Raw genomic sequence first — 25,063 nt, 5'->3', positions numbered from 1 at the left:
CAAAAAAACCAAAAAAACGTAGACTAAAAAGATGTCTGAAAACATTGCTCATTAATTATTTTGAAATGCAGAATCTCCTGGTTGAAGATGATGATGATTTCAGTACAGTCAGAGATGACATTGGAAGAGAAAAACAGAAAGCGTTTGCTCTGGGGAAAAAGAAGAGGTAAGTTAGGGTCCTCACCTACGTGACAGATTCTGCTGCGACCTCCAGGCGCTAGCGCGCCTGCTCTCGCTGGAAAGCTCCTGACTGAGGCATGGAAAGAAACAGCAGAGCCCTCCTCCCTGCCTGCGCTTGCCCACCTTCTCTCCATCACCCCTAGAGTGGCTTCCTGGGGACCATGCAGGAGGAACCTGGGCGCAGGTCACTGCGAGGAGGAGGCCCGGGTCTCGTTCTCCCTCCACCGGGGCCCTGTTCCTGCAGTCGGCCTCCCCCATCCCTGGGTCTCTTCCTTCAGACACCTGCCCTGGCTTGTCTAGGGTTCGCGCTTCCTGACCCTGCCTGCAGCTGTGTCCTCCTGCTTGTCACCTCCGTCACTTCTCCGTCACTCTCCACCCCGTCTGTTCCCTCCAGGCAGCCAGCCAGGTTGCTCACCCAGCCGACCCTCCCTTGGAGGGAGCTCCCTCCCCATCCATCTTCCTCGCTCTGCTCTGCCCGAGTCACGTCACCTTGGGTGGGCTCGCTCCTTCCTCTTCTGTACACAGCCCAGCTCTCTCCTGGCCTCCAGACCACAGGCACCTATCAGAATCTACTGGAACCTTCCACCAGTGTTGATACTTCAACATCCACGTGCCTGGGCCTGGCTCCCACCACCGTGGTCTGCATAGTCACCCCCTCGCAGGCCACACCAGGAGTGTGGGTGGTCGTCCTGATCTGTCCCCACTTCCAGTCTCCTGAGGTCTTGTGTCCTGTCCCCGTCCTCATTGCTTCTGGCTTGGTGGCCTCTCCTCTCGGCAGTAGCCTTTGAACCAGGCTGCCTGCCTGGCCCAGCCCCTGCTCACCTCAGCCTTCCTCTCCTCCCACCTTCCACAGCTTGGGTACCAAGTGTCAGGCATTGTGACGGCAGCAAGAAGACATGCCCTCCGCCTGGCATGCAGGACAGGGAAGCGAGGGCTGGGGTGGGGGCGGTGTCCCCCAGGTGTGTGACCCTGTAACCATGTGCGGAGCTGGGCGTTTCAGACGTGAGCATCTGTGAAGGTCACGCTTGGATTGGGAAGGTGAAGCAGGAAAGACTGCACTGCTCTGAGACACCTTCCCTCAGCCGCTGGGAAAAGCCCCGAGGCTGGACCCCTCTGCGGGGAGGGTGTGGGAATGTGCCCCGGGGAGGGGTACCCCAAGGCCCCCGAGGGAGCAGTGCGGAAATGCTGCCCAAACTGCCAACGTGCGTCTCTGTGGCCCGCCCTGACTTGACCCTGAAAGTTGGAATGAGATGTGGAGTCACTCCTCGACCTGGTGGGGCCCTTGGCGTCTGGGATGTGACCCCGTGACGGCCTCTGTGTCCCCGCAGCCAGAAAGCCCTTCGTGTGCGGAGCGGCGACGTCCCCTCTGGTGCAGAGACGCCTGCCCGCCCCCGTGGACCAGAAGCTTCTCTCTCCATCCACGTCGGGAGCTTCAGATAGCACAGGGCCTACACACTCCTGCTGCAGGTCCTGGCCCGTTTCCTGGTTTCTGCCCAGTGTGGACACGGACTCAGAGCCCTGCTTTGTCATGAGCAAAGAGGGCGCTCCATCGCAGGCCAGGCGAGTGCGCTTGTCACCCGCTCCGTGGCGCGTCCCCCCGGGCTGGCACGGACCTGGCCGCACCACAGGTGCCAACCAGCCAACACCCTCGCGCCAACACTCGAGCCCCGCCACCATCTTTATACAAAAATTGACTAGTTTTGCATTAACTGCAGGCATGGGTGACGTGCCACGTGGCTCATCCCTGCACACCTGTCTCTAAAGTACACCCGCCCCACTCTCTCTCTCACGCTGTTCAGGTATCTGTGGCCGCCCAGGCTCTGACAGCTCGGCTCACAGCGATGGGCTGGCCAGGCTCACGCTGTGACATAAACAGGAGTCTGTTTTCTGGTCCCCAAACGGCACGTTTCCCCTTTGGTCTGAGTTAGAAGTGGTTCTGAAGCGTTAGTTACCTCTCTTTCCGGGATGAGACCGACGGGGCATCCTCTGAGGTCGGGTGCCGCTGGGGAGGGGGCAGCATGAGCTGGCGTCCGACCCGTGCTGTCTGTGGTCAGAACATTCTCGCCGGGGCCTCTGCCTTCTGGGAGCCTGACGGGGAGGCAGGCAGGGTCATGGCCGACAAGCCTGGGAAGGGCTGAGGGGGCAGTTCTGAGGAGCCTCGATTAAAATGGGAAAAAGAAAATGTGAACCAAGAGTCTTCTTAATGCGGCATAGCTGGCTCTCCCATTTAAAAGATGTAAGTGGTATTTATGACAGCTACGTCGCGTCTGTGTTACTGAGCTGAGTGATTTTGGACACTGGGGTGACTCACTTTCTCAAGCTAACTCAGAAGCAGGAAAAACAATAAATTCTTTACTTTCTTATACCTCAGTGATGCTTTATAGCGACTCTCTTGCTAGGTATGGTTATCTTCTTGATTTCACAGTTTTTCATCAGCCTCTTTACCACTGATGATATTAAAATAGCTCTTAAATGTAAGGGATGGAAAGGAAATGACACGTGGGCTAGGCCTCCGCCTGCACCACCGGCTTAAGGAAATTGCGTGAACGTTGCTGCGCCCGTGCTGCTCTTCCGCAGAGCTTGCCACTGAGTGGAACGAATGCCCTGCCCTTCCTTCCTCTGTCCTCCCTCCTTCCAAACAGTGTCAACACCACCACTAGAAACTCTGGTCTCTGTGTGTGCATCTGAAATTGTTGGCTCGCGAATTACGTACTAATTTGTATTGAAGCAGTTGTGTTTTAAGAAGTTGGGCTTTGGCGAGTGCTTCCGGCCTCAAACACTAACTCTGTCTCAGGAGACGCGCACGTGGGGTCCAGACTCTCCAGACGCACCGGGCGGGCAGTGACGAGGCCGAAGTGTAAGCTCCCTGACTGCCCCTCTGTGTAGAGGCTCTTCTGTCCCTTTTCCCGTAACTGACAGGGCTCCTTGGTGTGCCCCTTCATTCCACTGTAATAAAACATTAACGTTCTAACTGAAAAGCCTTGCTTCTGAGAAGCCGGCGGCCTTGCTGGGCATCACCTACCACGACAGGCGGGGTCGAGGTGCTGCACGGTGTCCACGGTGAGCGGCCGGGGCCTCGGGTGGTCTCTGCTTGTCGGCTTGCTCCCCTCCTTCCTTCCTTCCTTCCTTCCATTTGGGGATGGAGTGGGGCTCCAGGGAGAGAGCTGTAAGAGTTTGTTAAAGAAAAAATAAACTGTTCGATTTGTAACCTCCCGTCTCTGTGCGCTGACTGCTTCATGTTCTCCTGGCCTTTTTCCCAAGAGAACTACAGATGCTAAGTCGCTAGGGTTTATGTTTAGAAATACCACTTCAGTACTGCTGTAAAAATAACAGAACTGTGTTTTGGTTTTAAATAAACTCAGACTCGTAATAATTGTATTTGAAGAAACTGGAGGTGGTCTGGTTCTCTTTTCCTTCTAGGAAAATAGAACTGGCAGGGGTGCTTGTGTTTCAGAAAACATATTTACTCAAATGTGACACTTTCCTGGCAAAAAGGGGAGGCGGGGCCCAAGAAGTCCCTGATAATCCAGAATCCTGGCTCAGAGCCTTCCCTCTGGGACAGACTTGGCTGTGAAGGGCCAAGTCCTGGGCCCCTCAGCCCGGCTGGACGGGAGACGCAGCAGCCGCACCTTCCGTGCTCAGTCCTGCCCTGTCAGTAAAAGACGTGACCGGTCACCGTGGGTATGTGTACGTTCTGGGAAGGCGCCGCACTGCAGAGAGGAAGGTGAAGCTATGACAGCGACACACAAGCTAGTTAAAGGAAGAGACGTCTCCAGCGCCCACCAGGAGCTCATTGCCTGCATCCTGGCTCAGGCTGCCTTGAGCAGACCTGACGCGCCCGCAGCTTCTCTCCCGGGGAGAAGGTGGCTCTAGTCCCGGGGTGGGGGGGGCACTCTGCGGGGCCCCCACCTTCCTATCAGCAGCCCCAACCCCCACAGCCCAGGGGCCGGGCCCTCGGGCCCACCAGCTCCTACCTGCAGCCTGGGGTCTGGGTTGGGCCCGATGGATGGAGCGCCTCGCGGTTCGGCCAGCAGCAGCTCAATGACATGAATGATTGACTTGGAACCAGCGTACTGAGGGAGTGGGGACCACGATACGACGGCTCTTCTGGAAGTCGAGGCCACCCCGAGCGGTCACGGCCTCCACGGTGATGGGCGCTGCACAGCGGCCCTGCCTGGCACCGTGGAGGCCCGCCCGGCCCCGAGGGTGCGCCTGGCGGCGGCCACACTGGGGCACTTTCCTCCTGCGGCGCACATCCTGGAGACCTGGGACCACAGGCAATTTTGTTCTCAGCGTGGGGCCCAGCTGGCAACATGACTTACCGGAAAGCGCAGCTCAGCAGGCTTTTTGGTCAATCTGCTTCCGTCCACGGCGTGAGCAAGAAAGCCTTCAGGTCCCCAGCTGGCGGGTTTTCCTCTGCGAGTTTTACAACCTGCTTATTAGGCTTTTGTGATCAAAAGTGGCAACAGACGCTGCTCCGAGGCCGGCACCTGGGCTGGGCGGGCAGCGTGGTCACAGTTGCCATCCCAGTGTGAGAGGGACCACAGCCTCCTAGGCCAGGATGCCTGTGTGTGACTTAGGCCGTTCCCCCAGCATGGGCTGGGGTTGGTGTCAGGCCTGGGACACAGGACCAGCATGGCCCTCGAGGTGTGATCTCCGGTACCCAACTGCCCCGTGACTCCCGTCCCTGCCACGTGCTGCTGGGACAAGTCATGAACTTCTCTGAGCCTGTGTCCTCATCTGTAAAGTGCAGATACCCACCTCGTAGGATTTGCTAAGGAACACAGGTGAGTTAGGATGTGTAAAGTCCTTAAGCCGGCACCTGGCATAAAATAACAGAAATGTGTTAGGCCAGCAGCACCGTGATCAGCCATCACTGGCATAGCCCCATTCCCTCTGCACCCACCCGTTTGTTTAGTCATGAGTGTGTGATACAATTCTAGACAATGAGACATTAGGGGAGGTCAGTGGAAGCCAGACTTTCTGAAAGGTTCCCTTTTACCTTAAAAAGAGACGCAGAAGAGACAACGCCCCTATACACCCACACCTTAGCCTGCACGTGGTCATGTTTGGATGTGATCCCTGGAATAGTGGCAGTTATTCTGTAAGCATGAGGCCTGATCCTGGATGGCCAGGTGGGAGGAGCATGCACACCAGGACAAAAATGGGGCTCTGCTAAGCAAAGGAGAGAGAAGAAAGCTGCTGGGGAGGCAACCTACACATCCAAAGCCCACACAGCCCTATGGTACCCTGCCTGGTTTTCGACTCCGTGATCCCAGCCCCCATCCCTCACCCCAGGAAACTGGGGGATGATTAAAGTGACCTTGAGCTTGGAGAGGCAGCTCCCTTGTAATAAAGGTACTATGATTAAACAGAGCGGTAAGTAGAGCTCCGGTTTGCAGTTACATGTAAAAGACTTAGGAAGTTAGGATATTAGCTAAAATGACCCGGCCCTCAGTAGGCTGGGCTGAAGCTGCATGTGATTAAGCCTGAGAACCTTGGTGCTACCTGGCCCCAAGGTCGCTGAATTTTTAAATCAATAGATCCTAGAACCTACACCCTAAATAATACAATGGCATTCATCCCACTTTGCTTTTCAGCCACCGCCAATTCAACCTGTTTTTAGAGCGGCTGAAAAACGTAATTCTGAACCCAGTTCGGGAAGATTTTTGGCAACGACATCTTACGTCCAAGCGCAAGGAACGATAACAAGAAACCCGACAGTGAAAGATCAAAAACAGGCTTGTTTTATTTATACACAGAACAACGTATTTACAACTCCAGATGTGGATATGTACATAGCGATACAGGAGGCGTTTGCTTCCACGGTGGGAGCTGTATAAATTAAGATCATAAATATGGGGGAAGCCCCACCAGAGGGCACAAAACCTTTTCTCCAAGACTCCAGGGATCCCTCCTCCCTCCCTCTACACTGACAGGACCGTGAGACCCCGGGGACCCCCGAGGGACAGCCGTCCAGCCTCACGGCGGGGGCGCGGGCCCAGAGGGCAGCCCCACGCGCAGCAACACGCACCACAACGCGCGTGGGACGCCGCCCTGCAAACGCGGCCTCGCGCAACGCTCGTGTTTATTCCACTCGCTCTCACTACCCTCAGAAAGTGGTTTCACGTAAACAGTGTTGCTCTAATCACTGACCACGTTACCTTTAAACACCACGCTTGACCTAAACCTAAGGCTTTCCCAAGGGAGGGCGCTGAGGGCCGCGGTGGCCCCGTAGCACCGGCCACCAAACCCCGCGTGCACCCTCCTCCGCCGAGTCCCCGCCTGTGCGTCGGCCTGAAGGCCTCAGAGCCCGGGGTGCCCCCGGCCCGAAGCAACAGAGCAGACGGCGTCTGGCACCGCGGGCCGGGCTAGCCTGTTCTACTTTGAAACCCAGGGACTTGTGGCGACTGGGTTTCCTCCACCTCCCTCCACCCGCAGCGGAGGCTCTGATGGGCGGGAACCTCGGGGGCGCGGAGATTGACACTACCGCTGGGTGGGTCGCGGCCACCCCGCCCGCGGGGACAAGCTGGCCTGGGGCAGGGCCTCGGCCGAGCTCGCCGGGAGGCCCGCCAGTGGGAGCCCCCGCCGGCCGGAGGCAGCGGCCGACTGCGCGGCCGGCGGGGAGCCGGCAGAGCGTGTGCGAAGCGAGCGGCAGGTCAATGCTGCTCCACCGCGCGCCCCATGGACCCCTCAGGACGACAGCGCTCCCGCTCCCGGGCCCCTCGGGACGGCGGCGCACAGCCCCCGGGAGGCGGAAGCGGAGAAAAGGGCCAAGTGCCAGGCGGTGAGGATCGGGGTACCGCCGGGTCCGTTTCCGGCTCAGCTGCGTCCCCGCGGAGGGACGCTGACCTGGCGGCTCCGCCCCGGGGTGAGAAACTCTGGGCGGCCCCTGACGCCCTCGGCAGCCCGGGAAGCCTCCTCCACACAGAAAACACGGACCAGCCTCTGTCGGCGGGGAGACGATAGGCCAGGCGTCCTGGGCACAGAGGGGACCCCGCGCCCGCGGCCCAGGGACGAGGGGCCAAGACGGTCGGGGCGCGAGCTCGTCAGCCCCAGACCCTAACTACCGTCTGCTCGGCTTCAGGGGCACCCAGCGTCGCCTTCGTGTCAAAATGAACCGGCGGGACGGAAGGCAGCCAGGCCGCGCTCACACCAGGGCACTCAGACGCGCGGGGACACAGCGCGGGCCTGCAGGGGCGGGAGACGGTTACCCGCGCTGCGCCGCTGAGGGCACACGGAGGGCCCAGGCCCGGGACGGGGCGGGAGGCGGCGTCGGCTGGAAGGTAGCTGTGTTGCGGGTCGGGACCCGGGGCCCAGGCCGCCGGGCCGGGTCGGCGGGAGTAGCACCATGAGCGGCGCCGAGCCGGCTCAGTCGCGGGAGGCGCGGGGGACGCAGGCCCAGAGGGCGGAGGCTAGGCCTCGGCGGCAGGGGTGCTGCGGCTCAGCTCCTTGATGCCACACAGGATCCTCTTCATGTGGCCCACCTTGGTCACGCCGAGGTCCTGCAAGGAGAGGACAGCGCTCAGGCCCCGGCGCGCTGCCACCCGCGTCCGAACACGAGTGAGGGTGAAAGCGACAACGGGGGACGCGGCCGGAGACGGCGCCCGAAACCAGCAGCCCGCGGCCGCCCGCCACGTCCCGGCCCCTGACGGGAGTCGTCAAGGGCACACGGAGCAAAACACAGACGAGCGAGGCGACCCGAGGGCGCCACCGTCCCGAGCGGCACAGAGAGCCAAACTCCGACAGCCCCGGGTCAGGCCGCCCCGCGTCCTCCCGAGGGGAGGGAGATGGGCGAGCGGGGCCACTGGGGGAGCCAGAAAGCGGCCAACTGGGGAAGGAACCCCGTCCGCTGGGTCCCCTTCACCCGGATGGCTGTCATCACAGAGAACACTTCAGCTTGACTAGCGGAGGGCTGCATTCCCCAAAGGGTTTTTAACGCTAACATGGCCCACTGTCCAGTTAGACTAAGAGAGCGAGGCTCCCCAGCAGGAGAGACATCACATCTGGGAGCCGCCACGCATCACCCCCAGGTCGCATCACCCCCAGGTCGTCACCCCGGGTCACGCACAAAGGCCTGAGAAGAACGGTGAGGAGACTGCTGACACTGGGACAAGGCCAGGTCAGAGGGAGGGGACAGGGGAGCCGCGGGGAGCGCAGGTGCGCCTTCCCAGGAGACGCTGTGGAAGTACCTTGAGGTCCCTCCGCTCCAGGTGCAGGAGCTCTGAGCCCCGGATGTCGTGCCGCGTGAAGATGTCCTTATACTCACAGAGACTGAGGTGCTCCAGCCAGGCAGCAACCTCCTCTGTGCCCCAGAGGTGAACTGTCAGAGACGGAAAAGCACGAGTGCAATGAGTGCCCAGAGCCCAGCGCGAAGCAGGCGGCGGCCCGCGCCCGAGACGCCCCAGCAGGCGGCGCCCGAGATACCCCAGCAAGCAGGCGCCCGAGACACCCCAGCAAGCAGGCGCCCAAGACACCCCAGCAAGCAGGCACCCAAGACACCCCAGCGGCTGGCACCCGCCACCCAGCCCCAGGTGCCGCCCCAGGCTGTGCAGAAAGAGGAGGGGAGCTGCCCGCCCTCGGGGGCGTGAGCTGCCGCAGAAGCTGGTGTCTGTTCCTGCCAGGTCACCAGCAGCCTTCTGTGCCAGGAGGGACACATGGGTCTGACTGCGGCTGAGGTCAGCTTCCCTCTCCCTTCTAGAGGGGTCCATTTCACTTCCAGCCCACAGCGGGAAGGGAAACATACGCAGAGATTCCATGGAGTCAGAGCCACCATCATTCAAAGAAACCCAATTTCTGGACAAACATGCGAAGAAGAAAAATCAAAGGGAGCTACCCTTACTGGCAGCAAATGCCACCCCCAAATCCAGGCTTGGGGCCGCCCAGCACCTGAGAGCCTGGGGGCAGCTGTGCTCAGGGCCGACACTTTGAATGGAGATTCTAAAGCCCCAGTTTACTGACCCAGAGGAGAAACATCCTTTAGTGCCATTTTCTATTGATTTCACGGCCCAGGGCCACTGGCAGCCCAGGTTCCCGGCGCAGGGGCCTTGATCAATGAACTGATTAATGGGGGACGAGCAGCCCCGCAGAGGAAGCAGGCACAGGGGGGCCAATGTGTGGCCGGAGTGTGAGCTGTGTCTCTGTCTTGTCACCTCTGCTGTCTCCTCCCCACCTCGCGCCCCAATCTAGCGCAGGCAGGCGGCTCGGTGGCCTGTCTGTCACCCTGAACCTGCACCAGGAGCAAGTTCAGGGCAGGGCGTGACACCAGTGAGCCTCCCACGTGGAGCGGGAAAGCCGGGGTGCAGTTCTGTAGCCACAGACGAGCCGGCGCAGGGTATGACCGGAGGCCGTGGCCCCGGGACGACGGGGACAGGCACGAGGCCAGGGAGAAAGCAGAGCCTGGGCCCCACACAGCCCGGGTGGCCAGGAGAACAGCAGAGGGCAGGTACCCGGGGCTCCCAGGCTGCTGCGAGCTTCTCTGTTCTTGTTATTCTTCTCCTTCTTAAACTTGGTCACCAGGCGGAATTTACCGCTGCGGCTGCGCTTGGAAAGATCCAGCATCACGTTCTGTGTGGCAAACGAGAAACTGTGAGAGTCAGACCCCGGCTCACCAAGACCTCAGCCACCCCTCGAGCAGACAGGCACGGAGCCGGGAAGACACGTCGTTCCTGATACTCTTATTCCGGGGCTTTTCCTTGACTTTTAGTCTTGTGTTTATTGCTGATTTTTAATGCCTTTAAAAAGCGGTTTCACAGTGATAAGTATCTATTTTCATATTCCTTTTTTTTTTCATTTTACAGTGTTTATTTCTCATGTGACTAGAAAGCTCTCTATACATTATTTAAATATCAGGACCATATCAAGATTGGTAAGTTATCAGCCACTCTTCCAGCGTTGCACTGGCGCGCTTTGACTATCAGTATCATGAGTATCTTTCTAAATAAAGCTTTTCCTGCACTTTGCACTGTTCCCTTGCGATCTGTTCCTTGAGGCAGAATCAAGGAGGGAAGGGAGTCAGAGGGACACCACGGGGACGGGGTCCCTGCTCGGTGGCCACCTCCCCACAGAGCAGTCCAGGGCACGGCAGAGCCATCGCTGCCCCTTCCCCACGGGTCTGTGGACCTTCTCTGCTGATTCTCACAGAAGCTAGGGCAGGGGTCTCCGCCAGTAAAGCATTTTGTGCACACACAAACACGTACCTGTTCTGATAATGTGTATAAACCTATTCCCAAATAAAGTGTAATTTCCTTGTTTTTCAGGTGTGCCACTTTCTTCCTGGCCCCGCCGGCCTGGATTCTGCCCCTGGGCCCTGTCTACCTACATCCCCACTGTGACCGGCACAGTTAGGACTGCGCAGCTTTATGACACACTTTCAGATCTGACGGGGACATCGGGTCGCACTGAAAAAACTCCACCGGCATTTTCACTGGGATCGTACCCAACCTAGAGCCTGGAAATACTAAGCATGTCCACACCCAGACTGTCGTGACCCTCCATCTTCCTCATGCCCCTGCACGGTCATCTTCGTGGAAAAAGACCTCTTACCAATGACATTTTCTAGTCAATGACTGTGAGTACTGAAGAAACTTGTTTTCACAGATGTCTTATTCTTGGCAAAACCATCAAGCGCCCATTCTTGCACAGCTGCTCCATGCAAGAACTCCAGCTCCCAGGCGGTCAGCACAGTCACGGGCTCTCTGGCCCCAAGACGAGCCGCCCCTCACTCCTCAGCGCCGCCTACAGGAGGGGCGGCCACGTGTGAGCAGGTACTCTCCAGAACCCACAAGAAATCCGATTCCTGACTCTACAATTTCTTTCTTCAATGCAAACATGAGCTTTAAATTTACTTCTAACTTTTTCATTATGCATATTTCCTTCCACTGGTAGGATGAGGAGACTAGTAGAATGTGGCAGATTTCAGACATCAAATTACCCTGCCCCTAAGTACTTCAGTATATGCGACTCTAAGAATACTCTTCTGAAACATACTCATGGCGCCACTGTCACACCTGATACCACTAACAAGAATTCATTTGGCTCTCACGAATCCATTTGTATCAGACCTCCCGGACTGCTCCAAAGGTTTATCCTCACAGCTGGATATGTGTGGATAAACCTTTGGAGCAAACCTTTGAATCAGGACCCTGACGGGGTTCACAGGGGACACCCAGCTCTTGTGGCTCAGTCTCTCCTCCTCGGGGCCACCTGTAGAGAGACCAGGAGTCTGCCCTGCGGGACAACTCGCGCTCTGGCTCCGACGGGCGTCTCCCTGCCTCCCCACTCCCCGTGTGGTCCAGAGCTGCTGATTCCATCAATCTCGTGTCCCCAGGGGTGCAAAATGGTGCTTTAATCCTACACTCCAGCTAGAATTCTGTTATAAAGAACTTCTTTCATCAACTATTTGATTTAAAGAAATCACTTCAGGGGATCTACTGATAATACTGAAGTCTGGAATCCAACGTGCTGGTTTTTTAAAAATGAAATGTTTAGGGCTTCCCTGGTGGTGCAGTGGTTGAGAGTCCGCCTGCCGATGCAGGGGACACAGTTTCGTGCCCCGGTCCGGGAAGATCCCACATGCCGCGGAGCGGCTAGGCCCGTGAGCCATGGCCGCTGAGCCTGCGCGTCCGCAACGGGAGAGGCCACAGCAGTGAGAGGCCCGCGTACAGCAAATGTTTAAAGTTCTGGAGATCTGTTTCCTAACAATGTGAATATACTCAACACTACTGAACTATACACTTAAAAATGACAAAGATGGTAAATTGTGTTTTTCTACCGCAATTTAAAAAAATGAACTGGGACAATGTCCATCTTTTTCCAGCTTTGACACTTTCTTATATATGGAAATTATATATTCCTTGACATTTTCTCTTTGGAAGTAAAATTTATTTTTTCAAGTCGTTCTGTGACTATTCCTTTTAAAATATCTTGAGGTTTCAATTTGTGTAATTTAAATATTTTCTGAAAAAATCAAGTTTCATCAAGATTGTAAGATTCATTGTCATTTCTTTGTATATGCTGTAACTTGATTAATGCTTGTATCTGTTGTTATAGCCCCCTTATCATTTTGTTCATTTCCCCCCCCCATTACATCTGCCAGAGGAGACGGTTTTTTTTTACTTTCCTTTCAAAGAACCAGCTCAAAGACCTATCACTTCTTTTCCTGTCAAATAAATGATTTTCCTATTTTTATGCCAGTAGAAATATGGTGCCTCCCCCTCCAAGGTTCCCTTTGCCCTTCACACTTCACCTCCTCCTGGTGCCTTGCATCGGGGTGGGGGGGGGGGGACGAGCCGGAGTCCCAGAGGGTGGCAGCACTGAGCTGGAAGGCACCAGCGGAGTTGGCTGGAGAAGCCAGGAGCCCAGGAGCCAGCGTGGTTTTCCCTTCACTCCCGGGACCCCTGGCCCTCGGTTTCTGGCCTCAGGCCCCATTGGGTGAATGCCTGCAGTAACACCACCCCAGCTGGTTCCAGAAGGTTTCTGGTGTTGCAACTAAACCTCAGGTGCCATCGGTACTATTTCCCACCTACTACTGCAAGAACTAACATCTGCTCCGTCTCAGCAGCCCACATCTAGGAACCCTGAAAACTAGGGCCACTCTAGACGTGGCTTAGAGGGTTCATCAGGCAGGCAGCATTCAGGTCAGCCATCCAGGGGGGACTCGTGGTGCTCTTTGTTTGTTTCCATGGTGGCTGCATGGCATTTGGTGATAGTTGTTCTGAAAACACTTTTAGGCTTAAAGCTTTAGAACCACACAATCCCTGAGACATGGGCTTTTAGTACTAAGACCTGACAGTCCCAAATAAACTGAGGTGCTTGGTCACCATGCAACTGGGCACCAGGCTGTGGGCCTCCCACTGCAGCAGCTGCTACCCTGCCCGTGAACTAAAGAAAATCCTGGCCCTCCCTGTCTTCACTGAAGAATCTGCACGGAGGCAGAAGCGACCCACCTGCGCAGGGCAGCGCACTGGGAGCACAGGGGCCATGGTTTACAGCTGGTACAATTTCTGTTCTGAGTTAGTATCTGAGGCTTCCTTGTGGTCTAGAGCTGTGCTGCTCAAACTACCCCTGGAAAAGAACCAGCGTTAAAAATTCCCATTCCATAGTGGACTGGTACTTGAATGAAAGAAAGTAAAACAAATTACTAGAAAAATGAAACCCCCAAAAGGCATACAAAATACAAACCTCAGTTTTTTTATCGGGACTTCCCTGGTGGCGCAGTGGTTAAGAATCTGCCTGCCAACACAGGGGACACAGGTTCAAGCCCTGGTCCGGGAAGATCCCACATGCCGCGGAGCAACTAAGCCCGTGCGCCACAACTACTGAGCCTGCGCTCTAGAGCCCGCGAGCCACAACTACTGAGCCCGCGTGCCACAACTACTGAAGCCCGCGCGTGCCTAGAGCCCATGCTCCGCAACAAGAGAAGCCACCCCGATGAGAAGCCCGTGCACTGCAACAAAGAGCAGCCCCCGCTCGCTGCAACCAGAGAAAAGCCCAAGTGCAGCAACAAAGACACAACGCGGCCAAAAATAAATGAATAAACAAATTTATAAAAAAAATTTATTATTTTCAACATAAATAAAGTTTCCCTCTCAAGGGCTTCAAAGTTTCTAAACGCTTCCTCTCAATTTCTACAACGATAACAGAGAGTTTCATACCATCAGTAGTAGTCCCAGTTTAGAAAATGATCAGATTTTCAAAATGTCCTATGGGCAACAGAAAAGAAAGCACTTTCCCTCTTTGCAGAGTATAAAATTCTCTCTATAGAGAAGCATGATATATACTTGTATATATATTCTACACATACGTATTCTATCAACTTGCTTTGTTCAGATGTTGTGACAGTTTGTCTTATGTGATTAATCACGGACTGATAGGGATAGCTCACACTACAAAATTGGGATTCTGACGCTTCCTATCATTTCAAGAAGTTGTAGCTTTACATATTTTATGCATGTAAAGATTAAAATCTGGGGGGTCATCACTAAAAGAACAGACAGAAGAGTACATACTTCCAAACTAGTAGAGGGACAAGCAGAATTGTGTGGGAAGAGGGAGAGACTCATCAATCGAAAAGGAGAAATGCAAAGAAAAAAAAAATGGGACAAACAGAAAGCATAAAATATGGTAAAAATATATCTAAATATCAGAATCATAATAAATGTAAATAGACTGAACTCTCCAATCAAAACACAGAGTATTATACCGAATAAAAACCCCAAATTTAGCAATGCTATTTATAAGAGCGACACTCCAAATAAAGCGTGAAAGTGAAAGTATGAAAAAGAATATACCAAACAAGTGGACTTGAAAGCAAAAAGAATTAATAAAGGTCTTTATATAATGATGAAACTTGTATGCATCCAATAACATAACCGCAAATATACACAAAACTGCAAGGATAAATTGAGACATCTACATTCACAGGTCAGAGAGTTCAACAGTAACTGACAGATCAAGAAGACACAAAAATAAAAAACAAAGTAAGGACTTAATGACGTAAATAATTACAACTGGATATAAGGTACATTTATAAAAACTGACCACCCTTGGGCCATAAAGTAAGTTTCAACAGATTTCAAAGGACTGGTAACATACAAACAACTGCCTTTGAACACAGTGAGATTAAGTTAAAAATCAGTAACAAAAAACTTACTGGAAAAAAATCTCACATATTGGGAAATACAACTCATTTAAATGCTATATTAGGACAAGATTTTATCATTATAACCATCATAAGTTTATCTCAGAATTATACAATATATAGTATAATGATATGGTTATTATCTTTTACCAATATAAAGTGATCCTCTATCATTTACTGCCTTAGGTATGCAATTCTATTTTTACATTGTTACTTTGGATTTTTTATTGTGTTTTCTTGAAATTGTTTTATTTTTAATCTTTCTGGGTCACAATTTTTTATTGAGGGTATGGAAGAGAAAACTGGGCTCCTGTGACTAGTATTTGGTTAGATTTCTTTTTTTTTTTTTAGCACAATCTAAGAATAATTTGCTTTTAAGAGGAGCAGTTATATTATTTCCTATTTTCTTATTTTTATGCTGTTAGCTCCATCTTTACTACTTCTTTTATTTTCTTTTATGATACAGACTACAATTTGCTTGTGTCTTTTGTGGTGATTCAAAAAGACATACACCTTTTTCAATTTTACTAAAAGCTACCTTTAAAACTACATTTAAGTTTTTAAAACATAATTGACTACCTTTCTCTAATTATCAAAGTCAAGAACTTTCATGAACCTTCCTCCACCGTAAGAGGAGGGACTTAATGTGCCCTCACTCCCATCCATGTCCTCTTCCCTGTCTCCCCACTGCACTGCCCACACTTCACAGGCTTTGACAACATAATCTGGAATCACAGGCCTAGGTTACTGCTACATTTGTTGAATATTTTACGTATTGTTTTAGTAATCTTCTTTAAATGAAATTTTTATATTTATAATTAGCTACAAATTTTGATGAGCCTGGCCTGGCCCTCTGAACCAAAATGTCCTCATTCTTCAGTTGCTGAGTTTTGTTTCTTGGCTGGAAGGCCTCTGAGTCAGTTTTCCAGGTGGGGTGCACATTTGTCAACAAACGCCGCATGTTCAAGAAGAGCTCTGGACTGCTGGCCCCCTGTCCCCTCGCCCTACTGCTGCCCATGGGTCCTAACAATCGAGCCAGCAGCAGGGGCGCCTAACGTGTCTAGCAGTTCTTTACCTGGTGAACTTTTCTCCTGGCCCACCTCTGTTCCACCCTTGAGAGGAAGGCCATCTAGGGTTTGCCCCTCTCCAGATGCTGCCCGCAAAAACCAACCACTCAACAACAAGCACCTCTCCAGGGCCTTCTTCCTGCCTCTCCTGCTTCAGGAGACACTACCCCCAGGGCACATATGCCCAGGGTCCCATCTGTTGTCCCAGCTATAAGACCTGTGCAAGCTGGCATCTCTAAATACGCACAACAGAAAAGCGTGACTGTGATTTGAACACAGCAACTCTGCCCCTGTCAACAACAAACTCCCAAGAAGTTGCTGTTTAGCCAACTGATGTGCCTCCACACTGGGGGCAAATAGTGGGGCTGGGCTCAGCCTTCTTTCCACCTATGTCCTGGACAGCCCCGCAGTTCTGCTGCCGAGGGCAACTTGTGCCCCAGTCACCAAGGGTCATTCTTAACAGCAATTCCCAATTCCTTCCTACCTGCCGAAGTTCATCTCTGTGCCTTGAAGGCATCTTAAAAGAGAAGTGTGGGAGGCCAGATCAGGGGCTGCAGGACCAACACCATCTTAATCCCAAAGCTGCACAGAGCACGTGGGTTCAGGCACTGAAGGGAGCGCCACTGTGTCCAGGGGCACCGCGCTGAAGCCCTGTGACCCACATACCTCTTCATCACCAGGCTCCACGGGCTGGCACAGCCAGGGGGTGTCCGCCAGCTTCCTGAGCTGCTGGTCCATCTCGACGAGGGCAGCCGTGAGCCGTTCCTTCTGAGGGGGATCCAACTGCTGCTCCAGGCAGGGAGGGAAGAGACACAGCTGGTTACCGGCAGGGAGCTGGGGCCATGGCAGAGCCCCACCCAGACATGAGGTCTGCTCCAGGGGCTGGGCTGCTCTCAGAGAGTTTTCTAAAAACTTGCAAGGAAACTGAGTCCCAGAACGCCACTTAAGGGCCAGACTCAGAACCTCCCCTCGTAAGTAGTGTCAGGTGAGAGAATTAAACTCTCCTCTCGTAAATGATGGGGGAGACCCAGCTTGTCTAAAATCGCATCAGCAGGGCTGACAGGTCACCTGCTCTGGTTTCCTCGGGACCCTCTCTCAGAAGCGGGGGAGCAGCCCACCTGCACCAGAGCACAGGAAGCATGGTGGGGCCACGGACGCAGCAGCTGGAACGTGTCAGGACAGCGCAGTACTTTGGAATGAGAGTGTGGAACTGGACTCTTAGGGCAGTTCTCTAGTGACTTCGCCTCCTTGACCTCCCACCTCCTCGTTTTTTAAAACAAGGAGGTTGGCCAGGCGTTCTCTCAGGTCTGCCCTGAGCTAGCTTCTGCGGTTCAATCGAACTCCAGCAGCACGCCTCCACAGGGCTGACTCATCAGCCAGGTTGCAGGGCTGAGCGAGGAAGGCAGCCGACTCTGGGCGCGGGGAAAAGGCCGGCCAGCCTGGCCACGGCGGTGGCCGCGCACCTGGGGGGTCTGGGGCAGAGCGCCGTCTACGATACAGGAGGTTCCGTCCGCCAGTCTCGGACACCCTGGAGATGACGTGGCGAGATGCGGCCAGAGGGCTTGAGCATCACCACTCCATCAGCTCAGATGGCCTCTGAGGCCCCTCCGACGGGGGGCCTAGAATTCTCAAGGCCGGGGATCCTGGGCTGAGGCGGGCTGCCCTCTGTGCGCACAGTAAGCGGCCCCCCAGCTCACCAGGGCCAGCTTCCCCGCCAGCAACAGCTCCGTCTCGCTGCGCAGAGCTCTGACGTTATTCACCATCTCCAGCACGAAGCTGCAGCTCAGCCCCTGGGAGGAATCAGAACAGACACCGTGGAGACGTCCCGAGGGCGAAAGGGGCCCACAGGAGAAAGGCCGGAAAAGCGCAGGCACCTCTGCGGCCCTGGGCTTGCCGTACACCCGGTCCATGGCCTTGGAGCTGGCGTTGACGGCGTGAGCGAGCTCCTGCTCCACGTCTCGGTGGGACCGCGCTGCTTCCCGGATGCTGGAGGGAGACACGGCACTCATCAGACCGAAGAGCAGCAGCCTGCGAGTCGCCTCGCTGGAACACAAGCCCAGGTTCGGCCCAGAGGGCCGACAAGACCACGACTTGCCCGTGGTGACCCGTGACGGCCGATCGTTCCTGGCCGGTGGCGGAGGAGGCCTTAAATGGGAAATCTGACAACAAAATCCCAAACTTTTCTAGAAACTCAGCCAAGGAGGTAATGCCCAAAATGAGACCTACGCCTTGCAAAACAGCGAGCGGGTAAGTAGCAGGAGGCAGAGGAGGAGAAAGCCAGGAAGAAGCTAGACGGCCATGGAGGGGCCCCTGGCCTGCGCACGGCTCCCAGCAGGGGGAGGGGAGGCACAATGCAAAGACACCGCCAGACAGCGGCTGAAGGGGGTCAGCGGATGTGGCCACCAAGAGGTCACCAGGCAGAAGGGCCATGCTGGAGCCAGGTGGGTGGACACAGCAGGGGGCGGGGAGAATGGACAGTGGGCAGAGCGGCAACCACCGTGCTGGAAGGTCCAGAGTAGAAGGAAACGCCTTTGGCTGTTGGCTTTTGTTTTTTCAAAATAACTACAAGGTCTGCTTCTTAAGAGCAAACCCGCTCTCTGGGGGCTAAAGGAGGCAGGAGGGGTACTATTCTCAGAGATCCGGGATAGGCTGTAAAACCTATGAGCTGCCTCTGAAAACGCCTGTGGTGTGAAGCTCCCACCTGCATAAACCCCGAGTAATCCCTGGAAGACCGTCAGTGAAAATACCAAAGCCCGGGGTTAGCAGAAACCCGGGCCGAGCCCTCATGAAGGAGGCAGACGGCACATAAGATCCGGCAGGGGCATCTCAACGCCTGCGGCCCAGCCACGGACCTGGGTCGTCCCAGTGACGTCAGGGGGCCCGGGCGCTCTCGCGGAGGAGTGGACCACGGAGGGAAGGCGGCACCCACCTGTGGATGAGGGCCCCAGCTGCCTGCCCAAACTGGTCCATCTGGTTGGCTTCCTCCTCGGACAGGATCTCCGGGTGCAGAGAGAAAGATGGAGGGCGGGGCAGCTCACACTTCTGCTTGTCCTCCCAAGACTTCAGGGTGTTCTCAAAGGCCTAGGGCGTGGAAGCCAGTGTTACACTCTCTCCTGCGAGCACACATCTAACAACAAGCACTGCTGGGACACTAGCGGGATAACTGGCTAGAAAGGGAGACATTCTTTTTAACGCTGGGGGGAGAGGGAGCAGTTCTAGAAATTAGAGCCCTGTTCACTTAATCTTAATCTTCAAAAAAAATAAATAAATTCCTGGAACAAAACGTTAAAAACTCCAGGTCTTCTCCTAGAAGGGGCACATGTGCGCCACAGGCAGTCTGTCTTACCCGATCCCTGGTGAGCGTCTGTGCCCGGTTCTTGTGGATAATCCGAATGTACCCTGGCGGCTGGATCCAGGCCTCTCCGTCCACCTGCACAGGTACGCCCTCATCCCCCAGGATGGAGATCTTCACCGTGCGACACTGAGCAAACATCACAGCCGTCACCGAGCTGCACCCAGGAGCCTTCAAGTGCTGTCAGCACCACAGGCACCGTCCTGCCCTACACACCCCTGCACTGGCCGGCTGACCCCTGGGGTGACACCATACCCCGCCCCCCCCAGCCTCTGGGGTCAGAGCATCCCCGCCTAGGGCGCAGCTCATGGAGCGCAGGGGGTGTGCCCCACCCCGCTCCCACTGCCATGCACCCAGCACCGCCATCTGTGATCGCAGTGCGGGGAACTCTGTGCTCAGACACCAGCACCAGGCCCAGGGCGGGGACACATGACCACCAAGAGCTGCTGGGTCCCTGGGCACGTGAGGACACTCCCAGAACAGAGCAAACATCGAACAAGTGCTCCTCTTTTCAACAAAAAATACTGCCAAGGAATTAAAATTGTGAAATTCAAGCAGCCCATGGTGGGGACAGAAAGGACTGGGGTTCAGGGGAGCATGAACTCCCCATCTCTGTGCCTGAGAACATCGCCCTCCCCAACCCCACCGACAGACACACCCTTCCCAACCCATTACCAGAAGTACCGGATGGGGAACCCACCCTGCCACCCGCTAGCCGGGCCTCCGAGCAGCCGGGCGAGGCCACGCACTCGGCCTCTGCTCCCAGACTCAGGCTGTGGCTTCTAAGAGCTACAGGCCCAGGGCCCAAGGTCAGCCAGGCCCGTCTCATCTCACCCCACCTCAGCAGGGGTGGGCAGGACACAGGTGGTACCCACAGAGTGAGTCAGGGAGGGAGCTCAGGGAGGGTACAAGCCAGCCCCAGTTTCGAAAGTATTTTTTAATTGTCAAAACACGGCAGGTGAGAGCAGGCTCTGGACCAGGCGGAGGCCAGGGCGATCCTGGAAAAGCGCCTACTCCCCTGGGCTCCGCACCCCGGGGGCCCATATATCTCGAGAGCGCGGCTCTGGGCCAGGCCTGCCGCCCCAAACGTGTGTGAGCCACAGCTCCACCCAGGCCCCTCCAGCCTCCAGGACCATGGCCGGTACCTGAGCGATGCGGTGATGCTGCAGCTTTATGACACGGGAGACGGCCATCTGCATGCTGCCGAACACCGCGACCACCTCCAAGATCTTGTCATCGAACGACGGGGCTGCAAAGGTCTGGAAGGGCCGGCGTCAGAGCTGACCTCTGCTCCCAGCTTCCCTGAACACGCCCCCCGCCACGCGCATCCTTGTCACCTGGGGGCCGCTGCACTGGCGAGAGCCCGACAGGCCCACTAGTAGGAGAAGCTACGGGGTGATCACTTGCTGACAGGTCTCCACGTCAGAGCCTGAGAGCAGCTGCCTGAGATCAAACCCCGGGCCTGCCACTCACTAGCGTGGGAGCTTGGGCAAGTTACTGTCTCTCTACCCGGGTTCCCTGTGTTAGCGGGGCTAACACAGGTACGTTCCTCACAGGTTCTCATGAGGGCCGTCAATGGGCACAGTGCTGAGAAGGACTGGCACACGCTCAGTGTGCAGCCGGTGTCAACTGTTTTTATTAGCTATTATGTACGAAGGAAGTCAGGCCCCTGGTTAAAACCTATCAATGCCCCCAGAGTTCTCGGCATAAATTCCAAACTCCTCCCTGGCTTACACGCCCCACGGGAGCTCTAACCTCTCTGTGCTCCGCCCAGCACGCACACACCAGCGAGCCTCCTGTCCGCACCCGGCCCTGCCTGGCCGCTAAGCCTTCACATACGCTGCTCCCTCCTCCTGCCCCATACCCACCTGACCTGTCCAACCCCGCATCACCCTCAGGTCTCAGTGTAGGTGACTCTCCTCCTAGGAGCCTTCCCAGATATGGGCCCAGATTCCAAGCCACGCCTGCGACCACACCTGTCCTGCCTGGCATCCCTTTGTCGAGGCTGCGGGAGCGGGGCCTGCCTGCCGTGCTCTCCGCTGCGCCCCCGCTGCCGGCACAGGGGCCCCGCTCCACCCGTCCCTCCGCCTCACTGACAGAGCACCCCCAGAGCGGGAGGCTCCTCCATGGCTCCCGAAGGGGCCGCCTCTCGGGACCCCGCCCCCATCCCCTTCCCTGGGCTCGGGCCCACGCCGCCCAGCACCCCCGTACGTACATCGTCCTCCTTGGTGCCCCCCCAGAAGTTGGTCCCTCCAGCATAGCTGGGAATGTTGAGGACAGCAATTCCCTGGAGACTGGGCAGTGGGATGGGTCGCCCATCACACTGAGTGGTAGAAATGCGTAAAAGGAGAGAAGAGAGATCCAGGCGTCAGCTGGGGGCTCCCTCCCCCCAGCACACCGCCCTGGGCTAAGGCCGAGGGGCCACCGGGTCAGCAGAGGGGCCGGCAGGGGGCCGCCTGCTCACCTCCAGCAGGACCTTCTGCTCCAGGTTCTTGTAGGTTCTGTGTAGCAGCTCTCTGGTGCCGAGGACTCCGTACCACATCATGTTCTTGGTTCGACTCCTAGGGGTGGAAAGCAAAGCACGGACGTGGGTCTCAGCTTTCTCTACACAGCTACCTACGGCCCTTGCTGCCACCTCATCACAGATGGGTCACACCGGGCAATCACTCCCAGCAGCGACACCGTTAAGATGAGGAGGACATGCCCTTGTCACATGTCCACGCGAGACGGGCTAAAGAGGTATATTCACTGACCAGAAATTCTGCTAGAGAGTAACACTGCCAAGAAAGTAATCATACCCTGAGAGGTAAAAAAGGTAAGGCATTACAGAACCTCACAAAAAAAAGTATAAATCACAATTTTTTTCCAGCTATAAAATTATGCTTACCACAGAAAATTTGGAAAGGGCGGAAAAGCACAAAGGAGAATTCACAATCCCCACATCTGTAAGTACTGATGATAAATGCTTCAGTGTATTTCCTTAGGAACTTGATTTACAGCTGAAATAGAGGTAACTGTGCACTTCGCCCTGCACGGAGAGCACCGCCCTGTGTCCTGAGCACGAATGACCACAACGGGGCACTTCCCACCAGCACTTGCTGAATTAACCCCTTTGACGGGTCTCTACTTGTTCCCACCCCTGAGCTCTATAACGTACATGGCAGTGGCCCTTGGTAAATGCCTCTTTGCCGAAGTTCCCAATTACTTTTTAAGGGTAGATTTGTAGAAGCGGCATTTTCTAAGTAGACCTTCTCAAAGATACAAACTCAGGGAAGATTATATACCAGGATCCCAAGTTTCTAAAAATATGTCACATGCGGCCTTGCTCCTCACCTGTTCTGCTCTGATAAATTACATGCATTTCAATGCCTTTTCAGTTGTATTCAGACTAACAGGGGTATCTTCAAATGATTTGGGCTCCCATCATGCACTGTGTAACAGGGATGCCCCCTGGGGACCTCTGAGCCTTTTCTGATACTCGAGCCCCAGAGCTCCAAGGTTTTTGAGTTCTTATGCTTGATTTTTTTTCCGAGAAAGGTCCAACCATACAGTTTTCGGGGGACTGCCGGGCAACTCCTCGGGTGTCACTGTGACCGCCTCCCTCCGAGTGACAAGGGCACCTGGCGGGGGCAGGTCTGCAGGCTCTCCAGCAAGGGGCCCCCTCCTCCTGCATCAATGGCTGTTCTCCGCCCAAACTCCACACCAGCTTCCCTGCCTCTAGTTCTAGAAAGTCACAGCTGAACAGTCTGCCCTCCAGGTGACGGTCACCGTGGGGTGGGGCAGGAGACATCAACTCCCTTCTTCCCTTGTCATGCCTCCCCGGAGGAGAGGACTTTCTACTTCAGCCAGCAGGAAACCTTCCCATTTCTCTCCATCCTCTCCCCGACCAGGGGGAGACAGTACGTGGTGATTTACGGGAGAAGCTGAACACGCCCAGCGAAACGCCCCCCCGGGGCCTCTCCTGTGGCATTTGCCTGCTCGAGGGCCTGGCGGGGGAGCAAGCCCTAACCCCACCTGAGGGTGACATGGAGATGCCACTGCCGTGGCCACGACACACAGATGCGCCCCGCTTTCTGACAAGGCATTCGGGCTCCGTGTCTGTACTCTGCCTGAGGGCTCTGTGCGCCCCAGAAATTACCCCACGGCCGGAAGAAGAAACCACCACAAGACCCGAAGGACAGGCGTGCGCAGGAGCCGGCACCCACCTGCACTTCTCTGGGTGCTCGTCACGCTTGTTGTTGAAGTCCAGGGAGATCTTCGCATCCAGGCCGATGCCAAAATAATTGTTCATGACGCACTTCTCTGTGTAATACTCTCTGCAAAGGGGTGTTTCACACCATTTAGAACAACCCTGCATGCCAGCCTCTAAGCAGTTCTTCCTGAGGGCAAAACTCAGTTTTTTTGTTTGTTTGGTTTTGTTTTTTTTGGGGGGGGGGGCGGGGAGGTAACAGCATTACTGAGATATAACTCACATACCATACAATTTACCCATTTAAAATGTCCAACTCCATAGTGATTGTTCACGTATTCAGAGTCACGACAATCAATTTTAGAACAGCTCATCACCCCAAAAAGAAAGTCCACATCCTTCAGCCAGGAGCCCCAACCCCTCCCCAGCGCCGGCAACCACTACTCTGCTTTCTGTCCTCTGCGGACTTCCAGATTCTGGATGGTTCCTAGAAATGAAATCACACAGCGTGTGGCCCTTTGCGTCTGGCTCTCATCACTGAGTACGTTTTCACGCCACGAACACTGGGTTCATCTGAGTTCAGCGCTTCAGCCCGGTTAATGGGGAACAGCGACGACCCACTGCAGGGATCCTTGGCTGATGGGCCTTTGGGCTGCTTCACTTTTGAGCTATGATTTGTGAACACTCGTACACACGCTTCAGTGGGGACGTGTTTTCTCTTCTCTTGGGAGTAACCCTAGGAAGGGACCTGCTGGGCCACGTGGAAACTCTGGTTTTTTGTTTTTGTTTGTTTGTTCTTGGCGGTACGCGGGCTTCTCACTGTTCTGGCCTCTCCCGTTGAGGAGCACAGGCTCCAGACGCACAGGCTCAGCGGCCATGGCTCACGGGCCCAGCCGCTCCGCAGCATGTGGGATCCTCCCGGACCAGGGCACGAACCCGCGTCCCCTGCATCGGCAGGCGGACTCTCAACCACTGCGCCACCAGGGAAGCCCAAAAACCCTGGGTTTTGAGGAACCGCCAGACTGTCTTAAAAGTGGCTGCATCACCTCACGTTCCCATCAGCAACGTTAAACCTGATGACATCCGTGGCACACACGCTCACACGTGCTTACACCCTGGATCCCAAAACGTCCCTCAAACGTCCCTAGACCCAATCAAAGCAAAGTCCCCAATTTGAAAATGTCCAGCCCAGCCCCACGTCCCAGGTCCACTGCAGGTAAGACTCCTTCCGGCCCCTCACCCCCGTGAACGAGGCCCGGCACACCATGCTGGGGAGGGAGGAGAGGAGAGCAGCTTGTGTCTCCCCAGGGGAGGGAGAAGCCTCTCCCTGAAGGAAGAGACCACAGCCCTCGCTGCCAGGTGTGGAAATGCAGGGACCTCAGGTGACAGAAAGAGACAGCACATCTAGTTCCGGAGGCCTCTGTGGGCGCTGCTCATGTAAGCCTACAGCTCTGGCCTTGTTGGGGAGAACAACTCAGGAAGGGTCAGGACCACAGGCCTTGACAGGCCCCGGCGTGAGGAGCAGACAGGAGGGTGGTGCCAGGCTGGGGACAAGGACGCGGGCCAGCACTGGAGCAGGTGTGGGAACCCAGGCCACCCTGCAGGAAAACTGGCTGCCACTGTGCAGGCTTGCA

General features: G+C 55.4%; 2 protein-coding genes across 9 annotated transcripts in view; one reads left to right on the top strand and one right to left on the bottom strand.

The window, feature by feature from the left end:
• The window catches only part of USP40 (ubiquitin specific peptidase 40), an 89,653-nt gene extending 87,960 nt beyond the window's left edge, over positions 1-1,693 (top strand). For all 6 annotated transcript variants that reach the window (XM_082841207.1, XM_082841206.1, XM_082841205.1 and 3 more), the window contains 2 exons: positions 72-166; positions 1,509-1,693. In XM_082841207.1, the coding sequence (XP_082697333.1) occupies positions 72-166; positions 1,509-1,620 (207 nt within the window). In that variant the 3' untranslated portion in view covers positions 1,621-1,693. The remainder of the gene's footprint in view (positions 1-71; positions 167-1,508) is intronic.
• A 1,625-nt stretch (positions 1,694-3,318) lies between these two features.
• DGKD (diacylglycerol kinase delta) overlaps positions 3,319-25,063 on the bottom strand; it is an 82,649-nt gene continuing 60,904 nt past the window's right edge. For all 3 annotated transcript variants that reach the window (XM_082841212.1, XM_082841213.1, XM_082841214.1), the window contains 12 exons: positions 23,446-23,556; positions 21,705-21,801; positions 21,456-21,563; positions 20,386-20,499; positions 19,235-19,369; positions 18,818-18,969; positions 17,763-17,874; positions 17,586-17,678; positions 16,555-16,674; positions 9,630-9,747; positions 8,373-8,503; positions 3,319-7,685 (listed from right to left, as the gene is read on the bottom strand). In XM_082841212.1, coding sequence (XP_082697338.1) covers positions 7,596-7,685; positions 8,373-8,503; positions 9,630-9,747; positions 16,555-16,674; positions 17,586-17,678; positions 17,763-17,874; positions 18,818-18,969; positions 19,235-19,369; positions 20,386-20,499; positions 21,456-21,563; positions 21,705-21,801; positions 23,446-23,556 — 1,381 coding nt within the window. In that variant the 3' untranslated portion in view covers positions 3,319-7,595. The remainder of the gene's footprint in view (positions 7,686-8,372; positions 8,504-9,629; positions 9,748-16,554; positions 16,675-17,585; positions 17,679-17,762; positions 17,875-18,817; positions 18,970-19,234; positions 19,370-20,385; positions 20,500-21,455; positions 21,564-21,704; positions 21,802-23,445; positions 23,557-25,063) is intronic.

This window comes from Leucopleurus acutus (genome assembly GCF_964270905.1).
Source record: "Leucopleurus acutus genome assembly, chromosome: 6".
Taxonomy (NCBI): domain Eukaryota; kingdom Metazoa; phylum Chordata; class Mammalia; order Artiodactyla; family Delphinidae; genus Leucopleurus; species Leucopleurus acutus.
Note: the sequence above shows the minus strand (reverse complement) of the source record. Positions and strands in the feature narration are given on the sequence as shown.